Raw genomic sequence first — 19,054 nt, 5'->3', positions numbered from 1 at the left:
CTGCCATGCACTCCAAAGCAGCAGAGTTGCTGCCTTGCTTGACTGTTTTGTGGTTACACACCTGTTCTCTTAAGCTGACAAATGCCAGTGTGCTACTGTCTTCTGGTTTTTTGGTTTTTTTTTTTTCCAAGGCAAGCCAGGTTAGGAACTGTTCCACTACTGTAGTGCTGTCAGGTTTGTGAGACAACTCTTGAGTAGTTCCAGTCACATAGCAGCTGTAAAGACAAGTATCTGAATAACTCTGCAGTCTCATTACGTTTATTATAATCTTTTGATGGGAGGAGCATCTTTCTTCCCTCATTGTAACAACTTAGGATGAACATGGGTAATTCTGATTATTCAAATGATAACTGTGCTCAGTCGAATTGGAAGCCCTTTTTTTCCTTGGTCATTCTTTTGGCAAATAGTTTTTGTCGATAAGAACAATGAAAAGCTGAATGACAAACAGTACCTTGCATCTAATGCATTTGTCAAGCCACTGTTTTATCTAACTAGAGGCAGAGGCACACGCAAAACAGTCTAATAAACAATTTAAATGTTTATTTGAAAAATGTTAACAGTACAAATTGGCATGGGCAGACTGGGCCTACTTAGCAACAGTAAGCCAGTACTTTTAAAGAATTTTATAGATTGTTTTGAGACCTCACATAGTACTGTTGTCACAGATACAAAAAGCACATTGTTTATAAGTGCGAATAATTTTTATGAGTGGAAGGGGCCATAAAAGCATAAAGTGCTTGAAATATAAATCTGCCTTTTTGTTTTGCAAATATAAATGTCAAATTACTTGAGTAATACAAGTGTTTGGTAGTGATATTTTCCTTGCAAGGCACACTCAACCCTAAAAGACCTGAAATCAGGCTGGGCAGGTTTGTTCAGTCTTGCAGGCACAGCTGATGTTTGTGATGCTCCTTTGTCCTTTTCTGAAGGATGCCATCTGGAGACCTCAGGACACCCTGAATTTCACCATCTCGCTATTCACGATAACAGACCTGGTTTATATATGGGTGTGAAGGCAGCCAGCATCTTGTCCAAGGTGAGGAAATGTGACTTCACAGAAGTTAAAACCAATGGTAGCCCTCAGGGTGGAAAGCTGTTTGTTTTAATTGGAAGCTTCTGAAAAATCTGTATGTTTATGGAGGGACACAGGGAAGTCAGCTTTGGGCCCTGGCCTTGAGTGTCCCTTCACGGATTAATCAACTGACTTAGTTTTCTTAGTAGGAAACAAACAAGGCTTTAAGATCAAGTGCCAAATTTCAGGTCAACTAAGATTTTGTTTTTAGAAAACATTAACTCCAAAGTAAATGCGTCTTTAAATACATCCTTTCTCGTCTAAATTATTTTTCCTGTCTGGAAGATCTGAAGGCAATCTGATGGTGATCACAGGTACAAAGCTGACTTCATCCAGAAGAAGGATGCCTCTGAAAGGTAAGATTGCCTGCCATTAGAAAACAATATACACAGTAATTCTGTGTTCTAAAAGTTATATTTATTCTTAAACTCCACAAGCTTAGTTTAAATCAATGTGTCAAGTAACTATTACCCTCGTAATACCTCTTTTATGAAGCTAGAATGATAACTTAATGGAAAAGTGGTTCCAAAATGTACTAGCTATTGTTTTAGAAGGGTTCCTTCACCCAGTTTCTACATCTGAAATTTCAGCAGTGTATACTGTATACACTCAATTTTTATACTAGCATAAAACTGCCATAAGGACCTCCTTTGTAAGGCTCTTGTATCTAATTCTCTGAGAGTCACTAAAGCCTCTTGTTTTATCAGTTTACTATAGAATGGCATTACAGACGTGGGATGAGGTCCTGATTCACATCTGCAATTGTCATTCTCTTAATGAGACCTTCTATTCATTCTTACTGGTTTATAGTCATGAATTGAATGTCTTCCACTTTTTACAGGACCATTTTATACAGGTAGCAAGAAAATGATTGTGTGGGATTGAGATTTTTCATTTGTAATTTTTTTTAAAAGGAAGGGAGGACCATCCTTCCAGTGCCAGAGTTTCTTGAAATGCACCGATGAAGAAATTACTGCAGGCTGGTTCCTCTGCTCTGCACTGACTTCTGCCATGGACAGGCCATCAGACACTTTACAAAACAGGATTAATTTTTTTTCCTAGTTCTACTTAGTTCAAAGGATCACATGTAGCAGTGTTAAGCTACTTACTGCTGTGAGAGTACAAAGTGTTTCTTTACTTTTTCTGCTCTGACAAGGCAGCTGCAAGACATACTGCAATCTGACAACGCACTTTGTGAGATGTCAGGGGGAGGCGTGGTCTGTTGTCAATGCAGTTTCCAACCCTCCTGATTTTCCAAGCCTCCATTTTTTTAGCTCTGTCAGAAGGACTAAGGCAACTCCTATCCCTGAGTGGGTACATAAATTAATTGCACTCAAGGCCATTCAGAAACACAGCTGGTCAGTTGAATTTGAAAACGCCAGCTGTGCTTGTAGGTAATGAATCCTGCTACAACATTAGTCATGTGTTGAAAGAATGTATGGTTCCAAGGGTCAGGTCTTCTAGAAGTGATATGTACTATGTACATGCTTGCCCATTCCTGCACTTCTCAGAAATCCTGGTTTCTTAGCTTGCTTCTCTGGTTGCTGGTACCACACCAACTGAGAGAATAAAGCCATCTGCAGTCAATCAACTTTATTTATGACCTGTTGCCACCAACGCTGCATTAATCACTATGGCTTGTAAGATGCCTATATAGGTAGTTCCTCTGTGGAGAATTTGCAAGCCAAATTTGAGGCCTTTCATAACTACTATAATAATTCCAACATTGTAGGAGTATGGAAAGATTTAGAGTTGTTAGAATTATTTACTTCTGGCTTCTACCCGCCTTTCTCAAAGCTATATTAATGGTGTCTCACAATGTAGTTCTTAGAAGACTTAGTAAAAGTTTGGCAGTATGACAGCTAAGCTAAATAGTTCCAGTCAAGTATCTGCCCATGTTCCTCTGAAATGCTTATGTGTCAAAGGGTCACTTGGAATGAAAAGTTACTGGCAGCCTTTTCACTGAGTTGTTGCCATCTTTCTACAGAATGGGGCTGCTTCTTGAAAATTTTTTTTGTTAATGTTTTACCTTAATCAGAGAAAAAAGTAATTACTTACTTGTTTTCACAGGAAGGGAAAATCATCTTCAAGACTTTGAGAATAAGAGCTGCTCCAACTACTCCGACTACAATGACTTCCATCAAACTAAAGAAGATAGGTAAAGATCGAAACCAGAATCTGCACAACCCTTTTCTCAAGTCTTCCACCCACTGGCACATCACCTACAGTCAAAGAGATAAAAATAAAAAGGTAGGATGCAAAACATAGCAACTAGAGGTTTTGTAGCTACCAGTGAGTCACCTTACACGGTGATAGTTTTACTTTAATTTGTCTATGCTTAAACATACATAAAAAGAGGATGGAATTGACAGGCGATTCAGACCTCTTTCTTCTACAAAGTTTGGAACAGGTGAAGGTTTAGTTTTCTGCTCATTCTAGCAGAGGTCCTGAAAGGAAAGGCCATTTTAGAAAATAAAGGATACTTGAGCAGAGAAGGTGAAGGGTGAGGCATTTGGCCAAGGCACAGAGAAGCTGTGATGGCATGGCAGTGTACAGCAGCTCGTACTTTCTCTGGCTTATGTAACTTTCAGCCTGCTGTTTTGCCCCCCCCTATCCCAGCAGTAGGTTATGAAGTGTTTCAGCCAAAGAGGAGGACATCAAGCCCATCTCTAGCTAATATGGAACTGAAACTTCTCCAGCTGTTACTGTGCTTCTTACTGCTGAGGAGTAGTTTAGGAAGGTTCTTTTTAAACTTTCGTAGAATATGCCTTTAAGAATCTGTTCTTCCCAGGGCTGGCTGTTGGGATTTCTTAGGCTTCTACGGATGTCAGTTACTGTCAGATATCTTCACACAACAGAAAACCCTGGTCTTTAACAAAAACAAAGCAGCTAAACAGTACTCTGAGAAGTCAGTACTAGGTTAAGTAGGAATGGCAATTGTCTCTTCCAGAAATGAGTTACTACATTCTATGTTGCTTCTTTTCACATTCAAAATAAAGGACCAAAGGCTTAGCAGTTTTATATACCTTCTTACCATCTTTAAACAGATGTTGTGTTTGGTCTTTCTTTGATGAAAACCCACTATCTGAATCCTAACAATGATGAGTTTGTTTTGTTCTGTAAACATCCACATATAACATTTATATGTGTTTCTGTAAACTACTAAAAATGGGGAATGAAGTTTATTCCCTCAAACTGTAATATTGAATAACATTCAGCTCTATCTGCAATATATTACTACTAGAAAAATCACCAAGCTGTATGCATTTCATCTCTGAGGAAACCAGGAAGAAGAGGGAGGGAAAAAACCTGCTTCTCCTTCTTAGACCAGTCTTTAAAAGTACACACTAAAACAAACAACAAAACTACCTTGTAGGAAGATGGAGGTTCTGTCCTAAGAGGGGTCTCTGGTAACTTGCCAGGTAATGTCTCTTCATCTATTGTAGTTTCTACTTGCTGGATGAGGTACTGACTGGTGGTTTGCAGTGGATCTAGAATATCTGAAGAAGAAAAGATAGATTCATTGGGGGGTTTGGTCTTTATTTGACTCACTATTCAGAAAAAGAAAGATATGCTGCATTTCTATACTTGTGAGAACTTTACCACACATTTACAACAAGAACACTGAAGACTGACTTTTTTTTCTTACTTGAGTAGTGAACTTTATAAGAAGCAAAAGCAATGTTAGGGGGGCAGCCTTTAGCAGTGCCCTTAGCTGTATATTGCATCTGTCTCCAGATTAAAAGGTGACATACTAGATAAAAATATTATTCTCCTATGAAATCCTTGTGAGTTTTTAGATAAACAAAACTGAAATAAGATTAAGGCATCAAAAAACTTCTTTTAAGTTACTCAGGTTTTACAATATAAAACAATTCTCTGGTTTGGCAGTGACCCAGACAGGTATTTCCTCTTCAGTTTTCTCTTTCATTCTCAGTAAAAAGGGGGAATTTTAGAAAAACTTCCATCACAGCACTGAGAAAAAAATGTATTCCTGTGACATGTCTGAGCTGCAGATTTACAATCCCACATCCTTCAGGGGCAAACAGATTTGGAAACAAGCAAAATATCTAGAATGTAGAAGAGTTAAATTTGGGTATTTAAAACAAAATCCAAAACCAAGCCACATAAACAACTTCCCTGTTAATGAAGAAACTCTCTCTGTATGTAACACAGGAATAATGGTGTCCTTTCACCCTTTCGTAAAGCAATACATTGACTATGGATAAAAATATTATGTAAAAGTAAAAGATGTACCTTTTCCTGAGAGGTTGGGAAGTGTAAATACAATGTCGTTGTCCCTTGGGATGGAATACAGCATGCTCTCTTTCAAAAGGACAGTGTAGTTTGAATGTCTAAGTACTCTCAGCTCCTTTACTAAAATATCTATTTCTGTTACTTCTTCCTGCTGAACCTAAAAGAGGTGCAAACATGTTGATATTGCTGAGTTTCTGGTAAGAGTGAATTAGGCTGGCAGAGAAAACCAGTGCATCACAGAACAGTCCAAGCTGTTAGACATAGGCATGTTATAGCACAAACACTTCTATAGACTATACCACATTAGAACGTGTGCTGAACAGGCTGGAGGTCTCATTGCCTGCAAAAGCATGGGCTTTTAATCAAGTCTTACATAGCTCATTTCCATCCTCTTTCAGGGAGGCATTTTAGAGCATAGAAAACTCAAGTATCCAGGGAAAGAGCACTTGTAAACATTGAAAGTGTTGCTGAGGCAAGATTGACACTTCTGCTTTTGCAGAAAAGCAATGTTGCTTTTTTTCAACAAGCAAAAGAAGAATTTTCTTCCTCTTCTTCCAGTGAAGCACTTGACCCACTTCCTTTAATAATCACTGCAGGCACAGCTTATGTAGAACACATTCAGTATAACTCCTGCTAATATCAATAACTGCATTGTGAGGTCAAAAACTGACTGAAATTGTTCATAACCATAACCACAACTACTACATAGAAATGTAACTACAAAAGAGGAATGCAGCATGAAATACAGTTTCACTCATGCTTTCAGAGCCACAGGCCAACCAATTGTTTCCTTTTGCTTCAAACATACTCAGAAAAATGCAATGGAATGGATTATTAGGATTATTATTATTACTGTCATCTGAGAACTACTTAGAGAAAGCTTTTGACATAAAGGAACAATTAAGGAAACAGTATTGGCCTTCTACTGGTTGTTACCAGGTCCCTATGGAAATCCAAAGTGTACTGTGATGTCTACTTTCAGATCTGAAACACAACACTACTGGGTGACCACTGAATCAAGCCAGGATATGTTCACTTCCTAATATTCACCTCCTGGGATAAACATCACAATATAAAAGTTTCAAGCCTCTTAGTAGGATTTTTCATTAACAGAGTAAAATCTTGACATGATGCAGACCCCTATAAAAATACTATATGCTGAGCATACAGTTAGTTAAGGATAAGTGGTATTACCTTTTTTTTTTTTTTTTTTTAAAAAAAAAAAAAAAAGGCAGAACAAAAGCCAGTTTTATGAGTGTGGTTATGTGCAAGACGCACACATGCAATGAAACAAAAATTTGACAATTTTTCTGGCTTTGGCAGCTGTATCATCTCTCCAGAACCACTTTGGTGGGAAAAAATAACAATTTCTTATAGGTGACTTTGAGAACTCAGTTCTGCACATTTCGGTCACAGCTAAGATTGTAACTCCTGACATTCAAATTTTGGATTTTTTTCTGGTTAATCTCAAAATTTGTGTTCATTACCAAGTTTTTCATTCAGATGAATTATCTTACACACAAAATATTCAAAGGGTGAACTCTCTGGTGTTGTGTGCTTTCACAAGCTCACCTGCTGCAAGAGTTTGCTGCTGCAATCTGTTCCCTTACTAATGCTTTGTTAGCTTGGAAAAAATAATGGGGGGGAAAAAAATTACTTAAGCACAAGCCCACGTCCCTTTAAAAAAATCTTGTAGTTATTCTGTAAAGGGAGTATTGCATGCAAGTCTGACTTCACTTGCATAAAATTATGTGTTGAAAGAGCATGTTACAGAGTTAATAATATTCTCAACAAGCTTTAGGGAAAATCAAACACTAATTATTAAAATAAAGATAAAAAGCATTAAAACTTGAAGTCTCCTCATGAAACACCCCTGCTATTATACAGATAACTTAGGTTGGTATTATCTCCCTCAGTACTGTGCTAGCTAGCATTAGATTTTTTATACATTGTGCTCTACCCACTAGCCAGACACACACAGACCTTTTAATCCCTGGTAACTACTTGCCTCTCCTAAATTAAAAACAAGCAGAGTGTTGGGTTGGGTTGTTTTGTTTTGTTTTTTTACCTGTTTTCCATCAATTTCTGTTACTTCTTCCTGAATGACAATCAGCTGCAAGTCAGAACTGGATGCCAAAGGCCACTCGTGAACCATGAGACGGACACTGACGGTTCCCAGGCGCTGCTGATCTGGTAAGTTATCCAACTTTCCCTTCTCCCCTGTTAGGACACAGGGTCACAGTTTTCAGTGAGAAACCACCCCAGCCAGAAAGCAGTATACAACCATGGGGCAAACAGTTGCAACTCTGACATAGATGCCTTTACACACTTAGGATCTGGATGGAAGAATCCTTACAGCTACAGAGGACTACGAGCAGCAAACCAGAGATGACTGAACAGTTGTACAAGAGTCTGTGCTATGGTGATGTCATTTACACTTGCAGTAACTGCTGTTGTAAGCAGTAGTAATCAGGACAACAGGTAAAACAGGTGCCATGACTGTATTTTTTTTTACCTGTATATCACTAAAGCAAGCTTGGAGCAGGTGCCATCCCACAGCAGCACTGTATGATCCCCAGACTGTGGGAGCTTGCAAAGAATGTCACATCCCTGCCTTTGAGGTTTGCATTTAAACACTGGAGGCAGCACTCTGCCTTCACTATTGCTGCATTTTTTTTTTAGTTGTCCAAAGGAGTTCATAGGAGTAATGCCACAGCCCAGCCAGCCACCTGTATAAACATCTTGATTGACACAACATTCCCCTTCCTCTAGATACAGAAACAAATATGCTCTTTTCCACACACTGCATGCACTATTCAAGATGACATTTCCTTCATACATGTCTTTAATTCCCCCCACTCCATCTCCATGTGACCATGACACCTCAAACTCTCTTCCTACCAGAAAGCTTTCAGCTATTTCAACAACTTGATATTCTATAAGGACACAGAGACTGCCTTTCTACCCCTGGTGCATTTGCAGAGTTAGTATCCTTTTCCCCACCACCACACTTTTACTACAGATGAGGGCACATTAGAACCAAAGTGCTGCAGAAGTGTGAGTGTAGAGGTGACAGATCCCTTCAGCATGCAGGGCAGCAAGGTACATGAACTGAGACTGAACTGGGCCCTGTTCCTAAGCCACCAGTTTGGTACCACCTGCAGTCCTGATCCTAAGAAGCAAGGGGGGGACTGACAGACTGCTGCCTTTCATTTACACAGTAAAAACTCCCTGTTCCTTTGTGCTATGCCGCTTTTCCTCATGAGGCTACTTTGTATATTGTAATATAGAAAGATACTTTTTTTACATTAGTCAGCAATACCTTCCATTGCAAAAATAAGTGGCAGAAGGAGAGAGAGAGAGTTTAGAGGGAAAAGAGAAAGGGTTCTCTATAGGTGTGAGCCAGAGCACTAACCTGGCTGCTGAGCATTTTCTTCCTTACAGCAGCAGGCATACATCAAAGGACCAAAGCCTCCAAGATGCCAAGTAGCTAAAACTCCCCGTGGTCCCAGCCTTTTATCTGTCAGGCTGTTCAATTCCCACTATATTTGACATGAGTGAAAGACACACTTCCAAAATTGACATCTGTGGGAACTTCAAGGGGGAATATAGGTGCCCGGCAGGATCTGACAGAAGTCAGGAATTGGTAAGAGAGGTATTAGGAAGAGAGACACGAGAAAGACATTCTTTAGTGTGAGGGTGGTGAGACCCTGGCACAGGTTGCCCAGGGATGTTGTGGATGTCTTATACCTGGAAGTGTTCAAGGCCAGGTTGGATGGGGCTTGGAGCAACCTGGTCTGGTGGAAGGTGTCCCTGCCTACAGCAAGGAGTTGGAACTGGATGATCATTAAGGTCCCTTCCAACTGAAACCATTCCGTGATTCTATTTGGATCAAGTTTGTTTTTCACATGCATTCAGGAGTATTTCTCACACTCTATTAACTGATAACAAAGTGTATCCATATTCCTTTAGCATTCTGCAAATATTACCTGAATCTGCTGTTGAGGATCAGTTAGCAAATAGCATAAACATTTCTTTGTAGATAATAAAGAGAAGTACTGTGCTGAGGCACAGTAGCACAGAAGCAATAGGAGCATAATAATCCCAGAAAAGGAGAAATTAATTACTGCTCTCCCTTTCCAGAAAATAAATAATGTCAAATTAATAATTGATCATGCTTGGGGAGGAAGGGTACAAGAAACAAGGTCATGGCTCAGAGAAGCAATTTAGAAAAAGCATTAGTAGTCTCTAAGTAAACATCTCATAGTAAGGAGAGAATGACCTCAGAACAAAGCTAGAGACTGACTGCACCTGATCCATCAAGAGATCAATCTGAATACAACAGAAGTTTCTATCAAATCAGCATAATGGCCCTTGTTTAATTAATTATACAGTATGTTCTGTGTAACTTAGAAAAAATGGTAGTACTTTCTGGTCTTTCACAAGAGGTGAGGCATTGAATCAGTGGAAAAAATTCCAGTTTCAAGATAATGCAAAGTCACTGACCACTGCAGGACATGAGCAAAACTGCACTATTTGTGCTACAGTATCCTATCCAGCAGAAACTTGTTTGTCCAATAGACACAGAAATGAGATGATAAAAGATCATCCTAACAATAACTCACATTTCTGTTATTGAATCTCTTTTTGGATACATGCCAACCAACCTAGGGACACAGCCATTAGCAGGGTGGAGTTGCATCCTTCTGTTTACATTGTCTAGTTTGTAGTGCAAAACATTCTTTTGAAAAGATAGGCAGTCTGGATTTCAGATTAAGCCATTTACATAGAAGCCTGTGAATAAGAATTAAGAACAAGGTAGTAGGTTTGTTTTTTCACTCAGTTTAGTAGTAAAATTTAACTACCCTGGGAAATTATTTACTTCTACTCTGCTCAGGTTTGCAGAGTATGAGAACATGTAATCATGGTAAACTTTGGTTAGTAGTTAACAGGGAAGTAAAATACCACAAGCTAAAAAAACAGAGAGAGAATACTCACATATTACTGTTTGACATGTTATGTGGGCAACCCCACTTTTCATAGGAAAATCATTAAGATACACCTGTCCATTAACGTAGGTGATATTAAAAACAACCTGAAAGAAAGACAGACAGAATGAGTGCATGGTTCCTGGCCCCATGCTACGATTTGCTTCTCAGAGGAACACACTTCATACCGACTGACGTCAGACAAAACAATATTATTTGCATCCACAGGCAGGCTTTGTTCCACAACATATTAATTCACTGAATAAATAGAAAAACTGGGCAAACCTGTCCTCCGTGTAATTCTCCACTGGTTTGCAACATCGTAACGTTGACTCTGATGGTTTCCTGGAAAAAAGACAGTGAAAAGAGATGTAAGTTTCTGAGGAAACACATAAGCCACTGCAAGCCACAGGCATCTCTCACAGTCTGGACACAATGACAAGATACAATCTCCAGAGAACATTGCCAGGTCTTCTATTCAGCAGACAAAAAGAGGAATATGCTTACTTGTTCCATGTAAGGGTTGGGTTTTTTTCCCCCCTCTTTTTAGTAAGGGGGAAAATAAGGGGTTGATGGAAAAAAATAATAGTTGCATCCCCTTATGTATAAAAGGGTTTTTTTATTTAATTAAGATAAAATAATAGTAACTAAGCTAAATTCTCAGAGCTTGTTTCACATGCATACAGTAGAAAAGAAGTCTCTCATATTAGCTGATAATATAAAGTAAAAATCAGGTTCCCTGTAAATGGTTTTTAAGCACTCATGTTAGTCTTCAAGGTAAAGTATAATTTAATACTTTTTAGCATATACTGAACACTCTTTTGACAGTGTCAGCAGTAAACCTGTTTCTTTGGTTATCATTCCCAAATTATGCCACATGGGACATCTCCAAACTCACAGCTAATGGAGTTTGCTGCCTTCTTTCAAATCTTAATTGCTGTAATTTATCGACTCATTCATTCTGTCCTCTCATTTCACCCTTGTAATTTCAAGGGTTCTTTTGCAGATGTGACTTTACATCTCCCAGGCCTGCCCCTGACAAAATCTACACAAATGCCAAACCTCTCTTGGACATAACCAAAAGTAACGATTGCCACACCACTCTCCTGAGTCACCTCTTCAAAAACTCATTTTAAGCTCCTTATTTTCCTTTTGGGAGCCCTAAATTATTCTAATCATCTTATTTTCCTCTGGAAAACTTCATTCCCGCAGCATCTTATTTAGCTCTGTGTTTGACTCATGGTTTCACAACTATCAGCTAAAATGTAAGTCACGTCTCAGAACTTTGAAGTTTCTCAGAATTTAAAATAAATTTTAAAAATTAAATACATAAATTTTCTGATTTGGTATTTTTATAAAACACTTTTTTTAGGCACGAAATACTTGAAATATGCAATACCTAGCATAATATAGTCCCAATTAATTAACAGAGAGATTCTGAAATGCAACTATAATGTAAAAACATCCTTAAAACAATGGGTATTTATTAGTATACACAGGTAGCCAGGACTGCCAAAAATTGAAAAACATCCAAATATGATTCAGCAGAAATCTGGCATGATGAGAAGCATGGTTTAATATCTAGCACAAATAACCTTTTGGTTGGAAATCACTTATTATTGACAAATGGGTTGAAGGATCAAATCAGTAGGCAGACTCTGGCCACTGAGATCTGGTGTTTATACTGAATTTCCTTCAAAACTTAAATCCTGCCTATTCATAGTATATGAAAATGACCTATTACTTAGACAACTTGAAGTCTATAACTGAAAATATAAACCAGGTTAATAATAGGATGTAATCTATTCTGAGATCTGTAATTTCCTCAAATCACTTATTTTCTTCTCTGATGAACTTTTAGCTAAGTACTAGAGTAAACAGTTGAGAAGAGTATGAAAATTTTGGACATTGTTGGAGCCCTTCAGAAAAAGTCTGTCTGAAAGGACATCAATATAGTTGATTCTGTCTCTGCTGGTCCTGGAGATGTCTCTTTGTAAGTTCAGGAATGTTTGGAGCAAGAACAATTGAAAACTGATTAATTTTTAGCATGAAAACATTAAGGTCAATTTGAAATCTTGCTCAGCAAGAGTGGCATCAAATCTTGTGAGACTGCTTAGTGAAGAGGCAAAACAAGAACATACAACTATTCAGAAGAATGGATGTAAAGAATAGGGAAATTATCAGTAGAATTTGGTGGATTCAGATGTGAACAGGCTGGTCACAGAAGTGGCAGTAGGAGTTCTCCATTTCTTGTGAACACTAAATTGCAAGGGTCATGTTGTAGCCACTGTAGCAGAGTATAAATCATTGCTTTAAGTTAACTGAGTGGCTTTATGAACCTGTGCTGATTCAGGACATGCATCACCATCTCCTGAGAGGATGGGCATCTCTTAAGGGGAGCAGAGCATGCAGCAGAGCCAATCCATCAGCCTGTGGTCTTCAGAAGCAGCAGCCCAGCTCCCTTCTCCCAGCTGCATTCTTGCTTTTATAGGATGTATGTGTCTTTCCTGAGTGTTCCTATGATTATTCATCACTGTTTTAGTGCTCCAGCAATGATACTTAGAGTGGTAATGGCCACAATACCTGTAAAGAGGACAGCACTTCTACCACAAACATATGTCATCCTGTTCTAGGACAGCTAGGTGACAGCTGTAATAGCATGGTGACACACATTACAATGAACTAGTGACTTCTTTTGACCTTGGATCAGAGATAAGCAGGCAGTGATCATTTTCTAATCCTTTCTCTCCTATCATGTGCTGCAACAGAACCCAAGAGTGTTAACTGGTGCAGTATAATCACAGTAGCAGCAGAAGAGCAGGATGGGAAAGTGATGAGACCAAAGAAAATAAAGCATCTGGCACAAGTTAAAAGGGAATATTCATTAATTCTTAAAGACTTTCCATACCAATGCCCCACAGATCTACAGGAAACATTTCACCTAATCTTAGCCTTTTATGCAAAAATTCCACACAAGACATAGCAGTCAGGTCTACTCACAAAGGAACTTCAAAGAGATCTGACTAGAGAATCACAGAGAAACTTCTTCCACAGACAGTGAGTATCTGATGGGGTGAACCATACAGTTTTTCCCAGTAGAGGGTAACTGTTAAGTCGTACACAACTGAGTTAGTGATACAAACCCAACCTAGACTCAGCCACTAGCAGCCACTGCACATAAAGCACAGCTGCTCTCTATTGAGGCTCTCAGAACAAGGCTCTTTCTGCAGCAGGCAGCCTGTGGGAAGGAAAGAGGGCAGCAGGAGGAACAGATGGCACAGTGCCTTGCAATATGGGCAGCTGTACAGAGACTTGGAAGACAGATGATCCCCCCACAGCGACTGCGAAGGCACCGTTGTGATATCCTGTTTGTGACAGGAAAGTATGAAGTCCAACAAAGGTTGCCAAGCAGATAAGAAATACACAAAACTGATAACTTTGTTCCTAAATTTGAAAGTGGATTATGGGGGAAAAAAGTAAACAGGCAAACAAAACTACCACTTAAACTCAAACCATTTGAGTCCTGGAACTCACATGGACAACTGGCTCCAAGTAGTATAAGTGTATATTTGCAGCCCAGGGCTGTGATCTGTGCAGCTCATAGTTCTTTCATCAGACTCCAAACAGAGCTACATTGTAGGATGGGTCTTAACTGCAATCACACTGAGTTAGGAGGTAATTATGGTACAAGTTTGACATGGCAAGTTTGACCTGACAAGTGTGCAGGATGATAATTATTCCCTCGTACTTCACAAAATTTTAGTACAAAATTTTCTCCAATATGGTTCGGCATTATTAGACTGCATGGCAATATCTGAGATAAGATAATGAAATCCAGTATCTGCTTAAGTAATTAAAGCTGACCTGTCTTTGTCAATATAAAAATCTAACACGATGCTTTCACTTTAGTTTTCTTTTCTGAACAAGCAAATTTACATTTTTTCCTTGTTTTGCAATAATTCTTAGTATAACATGGTTTATCCTTTCCTTTGCCGTCTGTGTATTGCTAGAATTAGGCACCTTTGCTTTCTCCCTATTAAATAAAGGCATACTATAAATACTTTATCAGGAGTTTTAGAGGTGAACACTTAGTCTCACATCATTGGGATATAGTTGCATCATACTGCTTTAATTTAATCAAATATACATGGAAAGATTATGTCAGATCTTTTAACCAAGAAGTTCAGAACATGCACCAGGCTGTTAATAGAGAAACTGGTACAAAGCAATGAAAGAAACATTTTAGCATGTCACTATTGACAAGTTTCTTCTTTGATTAAAATACATTACACCCACTGTATACATACTCAAATGACTGATACAGTGAAGATCAGTTTCTTCTGTTGGGAAATAACCAGTTCACACAGATGTCTCCTGCAGCCAAAAAATAATCTGAAAATGTTTTTCAGGCAACTATGCCTTAAAAAAAAAGGAAAAAAAAAGTCTGGTAGGCAAGTATGCCATTTAGAAAGAACACTGCTAAGCCTACATTATCAAGAAGCAAACAGAGTAAGCAAACAATGTAGCATTAGCATTCAGCACACTGTGCTTTTAGGCAGTTCCTATCAGCACACTAAAAAACCACTGTAAAACACAAAACCTAATTCTTGACCTTGCAAGAAAAAAGCACGTTACTTTAATGCAAAGATCAGTTGTCTTATTGCATCATTCCCTGCCTTTTTAAAAAAAACTTGTCTATTGTCAATCAATCTGTAGTTCAGTTTTGCTCATCCAAATTTCAAGAGAAAAACAAAACCACACATGCTAATGTTTAAAAAAGAAAATACCAAAACTCCAGATTTCAAAACAACTTATTTAAGAAACGACAAGTATTGCACAACAACAGAGGCCGGCGTACACATTCCAAAGCTGAACAAAAGCATTGCAGCCTTACAAAACATTATTCCAATGTTTCAAGGCTTCTCCTCTGTCCTTCCATTATTGTTTCTGGCCATCAATTTGGAGGTAAACTTTAATACCATGTACAAGCATCACTAAATGTCCATCTGTCAGTGATATGATGCCAGTGGGCTAACAGAATTATAGAGGGCACAGTCTTATCCAGTCAAAGAAAAGCTGAACATCTTGATGCTAACTGCTCACAGCCAGTCTGCAGTCCCAAGACATTTTGAGGACCCAGGATCCACTGTTATACTGTCACTTCTGTTAATCTCAGACCACCATAAACCAGCTCATACTCAAAACCCAGCAGTTCTTCCACTCAAAACTTTCTCAAGATGCATTGTTCCTTCTAAATAAAAAGTGATCCTCTGTGTACAAAAAAGAAGTGTGGGAGGAAATAAATTTAAACCTTTTTTTTAAATCTGAGATTTAAAGAGCAAAAATACTAAAGTAAAAACCCGTGTTTCCTTTTTCACTGTTAAAAGAGCTTTCCTGCATATACTTACGCCACCACATCCATACAAAGTTAAAAAAAAGTGCAGACACTTCCAACTATCAAATACTGAGCTGACAGACTAGCTAAGCAGTGCAGCACAAATGGAGGCACTCAACCCCCCAAACAGCAGAGCTATGCCCATAGTGCATTATGCCCCATTTACTATGTCAAGCCCTACTATCACTTTACAACAAACCTGTCCTATTTCTGACCCCAAGCTGGCTTCCAGGGGACTGCTCCAGCACCCCTGCACCCTGCACGATTGCATATCCAAAGATAGCATGCACAGATGTGCCTCCACATCTTGTACAAGTGCCAGCTGTGACAAGCTGCTTAAATGCTATTATACTGAAATGCTGGTGTGAAAGTGTGATAGCTTCCGGGCAGCAAGAGCATATGTCTATATTTCACTGTCACTGGACACGTGTCTTCTGGCAAACTCAAGCTAGCACTCCTTTCTCAGGGGGACAAGCAAAGTTCCTGAGGACTGAGCTCTCTCTGCTCTCTTTAGTGCACCTGACTTCAAGTACTTATAGGTATCTGAAGAGCTAGATCCCCATTTTGAAATCAGAGCTAGGCAGATTTCTCTTCAAATATTTGTACAGAGGAGCAGAAATCAGGAAATAAGCCCAGGAATCCTGCTTTGCAGCACAGGATGTGCCAGTGCAGGGCTTCTGTCAGACTTTCTTGGGAAGGTTTTACTTAAATTAAAAAAAAAAACAACAATGAAACCACAAAAACCCTCTGGGGAAAAAAAAGCCCTAATAAATTTACGCAGAAGACAGCAACTTAACATTGGCTAGACAAGTGACTACAAACCAAACTCATCTTTTCTTTCTTTGCAATCTCACCCTTTGGAGTTCACGATTATAGCAATTAGAAGATGTATTTAGTCGTGATTCAAGTACAGACAGAAGTACCCAGTTCTGTTCTGTAATTCTGGAGGTCAAAGCTCACTGGTGCCACAGTGCATCTTTTTATAACTCAACTGAGAAGATTTCCTAAGCAGTAGACAAAGAATTCTTTCCGCTCTTTAAAAAGCCACAAAATTTTGTTTAAAACTAATACTGCCAAGATACAGCATCGGTACTGGAACAGGAAAACAGGCGAGACGATGCCCTGTAATATACCAAGATATCAAAACCCTTTCCCCGGCTCAATTCAATTCAATACCAAAATCACCAAGAGCAAATGTGGATAATGCACTGTGTAATTCTACAGCACTGAACCATCAAGATGTGGGTAGATAAGCACGAAAATGCAACATAAATGCATCTCCATTGTGTAAGAGTAACTTTCTCTCCCCCTCAATCTGTCAGATTTACCTCAGCATAACAGGTCCTATATAAATTAATCATTGAAGGGAGGGGGGGAAACGCTGCACGCACGGTAACCGATGCATAATTATGTCCTTTTGTACCATTTTTGTACGTTTTAGACCGAAATGTCCCCGAGCGGCAGGGCAAGCGCTGTTAAGTAGGGGCGATACACCTTAAGCTGCCAAGTGCTACAGCGGGCAAACAGCCCACACACCCGGTACCGAGGGGTGACACCGGCTCCGCCCGCTGCCTCCAGGCGACGCCGGCCCGGCCGTGCCATCCCAGACAGGAGGCGCCTGCGCCGCCGCCCGGAGCCCCGGCGGGGTTCGGCTCAGCCCTCGGTGACTGAGGGAAAGGGGCTGGCACGGCACGGCACGGCACGGCACGGCACGGCACGGCACGGCACGGCACGGCATGGCACGGTACAGTTCGGTTCCGTTTGGTACGGTTCGGTTCGGCACGGTTCGACGCGTCACGGCACGACCCGCCCCCCCACCCCCGGCCCCGTCGGTACCTGCAGGCCCATCTGCAGCGGTGCGGCCGGGCCCAGCAGCACAGCGGCCACCAGCAGCGGCACCAGCAACAGCTTTCGCCGTCTCAGCGCCGCCTCCATCTTGCGACCCGGGAATCAAAACAAAGTGAAACATCAACAAGCGGCGGCGGCAGGGGCGGGGCTGGGCTGGGCCGGGTCGGGCCGGGAGGAAGCCGGGGAGGCGGCAGGAGTGGGCTGACCCGAGCCCTTCCTCTCCCCACGGCTGCCGCACCCTCCGGAGAGGGTCAGCCCACGCTGCCGGCTCCCCTCTGAGGGCGGGCAGGGGCTCGGGAATGACAGGTGTTTTTTTGGAAGAGGGGAAAAAATTTAGCGAGAAAAACAGTTGGATTTGTGCCTTTCTGCCACCGCTGGCGGCAGCGGCGGGGCTGACCCGGCCCGGTTGCCCTGCCTTTGCCCGGCCTGGTTCTGACTCCGTCACCGCTAGAATATCCCGAATTCTGTGTTGCAGGATATAACGCGTGGATACGTGCCAGCTCCTGCAAGCGCCTGTTACCCGTGATAGATGATTACAGCCTTTGAAAGCATCATAAGAATTACCCAGATGGCTAATGTTAATAATTAATACTCTGTGAAATGGCCGGCGCACACTTGTCACTCCTCCTGCGCACCCGCAGGGCACCTGCACGGTGTGCTAACGGCAAGGGTTACACAGCTGGAGTAATCCCGGACCAAGCAGCAAGCACCTCGCGTCAAGAAAAGTTTCTTGAAAGCAAAAGACAGGCAGCTTACTCCAGGGGAGGACAGAAAGGCGTAAGAAGGGGAGAAAGGTAAAGTTTTAAAGAGCTATAGGTCTTCAGCCTAGGGAAGAGAAAACTGAGGGAGACTTAATAGCAGCAGTCAAAACCACGCAAGTCTCAGGCAGAGGAAGGAAGCAACCTGGATCTCCAGGCCCTCGGTGAAGATAAAAAATTGTTTATTTGCCCCAGGAAAGATTGAAGTAGATCTGCTAGCAAAAATCTTTCTAACAGTAAGGGTGGTAAACATCTTAAAAGCTTTTCCAAGGAGGTTTTAGTATAGCCAGGGCAGGGCAATAAATGAGCTGTCCTATTGAAGCAATCTGTAGCCCGATTTTATATTGTTCTATGACTCCCACTGGGCTGATAGTGAACATAAATTATATGTTCACATATAACAGAACCCCACAGAAACTTAGTATTTTATATGCAGTTTGCATTCATGAGACACTGGTATAAACCATTGGGTGCAAGATACGATGTGCTGGAAAATTAGGCCTGAGTCACATATTGTTAGGTGTATTTCATACAGGTGTTTGAAAACCTGAAATATGTCATAGTAGTTAGTACTGTTTTAGAATTTAGAAGAAATGCAGCTGATTAACAGTCTTCTTTGTAATCACACTTGTCAGTAACAGAAGGAATAAAAACTCTGGCGTCTTAATTTCCGCTGCCTCTCTTTACTATCACCCAGTTTACCTTCTTTCTCTCAGACCTATATTTAAGATTATTA

The 19,054-nt window shown here is 40.4% G+C and overlaps 1 protein-coding gene across 1 annotated transcript; it reads right to left on the bottom strand.

Annotated features, from left to right (window-relative positions):
• Nucleotides 1-520: 520 nt before the first annotated feature.
• GINM1 (glycosylated integral membrane protein 1) lies at nucleotides 521-17,965 on the bottom strand. The gene is made up of 8 exons (XM_071740545.1): nucleotides 17,549-17,965; nucleotides 10,603-10,662; nucleotides 10,328-10,424; nucleotides 7,398-7,549; nucleotides 5,330-5,486; nucleotides 4,442-4,572; nucleotides 3,131-3,294; nucleotides 521-1,421 (listed from the first exon to the last, which is right to left on the bottom strand). The coding sequence occupies exons 1-8, from the start codon at nucleotides 17,645-17,647 to the stop codon at nucleotides 1,313-1,315; spliced, it is 969 nt and encodes a 322-aa protein (XP_071596646.1). The 5' UTR covers nucleotides 17,648-17,965; the 3' UTR covers nucleotides 521-1,312.
• Between the last annotated feature and the right edge of the window lie 1,089 nt (nucleotides 17,966-19,054).

Source organism: Heliangelus exortis, chromosome 3 (genome assembly GCF_036169615.1).
Source record: "Heliangelus exortis chromosome 3, bHelExo1.hap1, whole genome shotgun sequence".
NCBI classification, from domain to species: domain Eukaryota; kingdom Metazoa; phylum Chordata; class Aves; order Apodiformes; family Trochilidae; genus Heliangelus; species Heliangelus exortis.
Note: the sequence above shows the minus strand (reverse complement) of the source record. Positions and strands in the feature narration are given on the sequence as shown.

What these genes read in the sequence shown, in the direction of transcription:
- GINM1 (XM_071740545.1), bottom strand. Translation starts at nt 17,647, where the DNA reads ATGGAGGCGGCGCTGAGACGGCGAAAGCTGTTGCTGGTGCCGCTGCTG. An exon ending in AACATGTCAAACAGTAATAT is followed by an intron (nt 7,550 to 10,327) that starts GTGAGTATTCTC and finishes GTGTCCTAACAG; the next exon opens with GGGAGAAGGGAAAGTTGGAT. An exon ending in TCCCAACCTCTCAGGAAAAG is followed by an intron (nt 4,573 to 5,329) that starts GTACATCTTTTA and finishes TTTCTTCTTCAG; the next exon opens with ATATTCTAGATCCACTGCAA.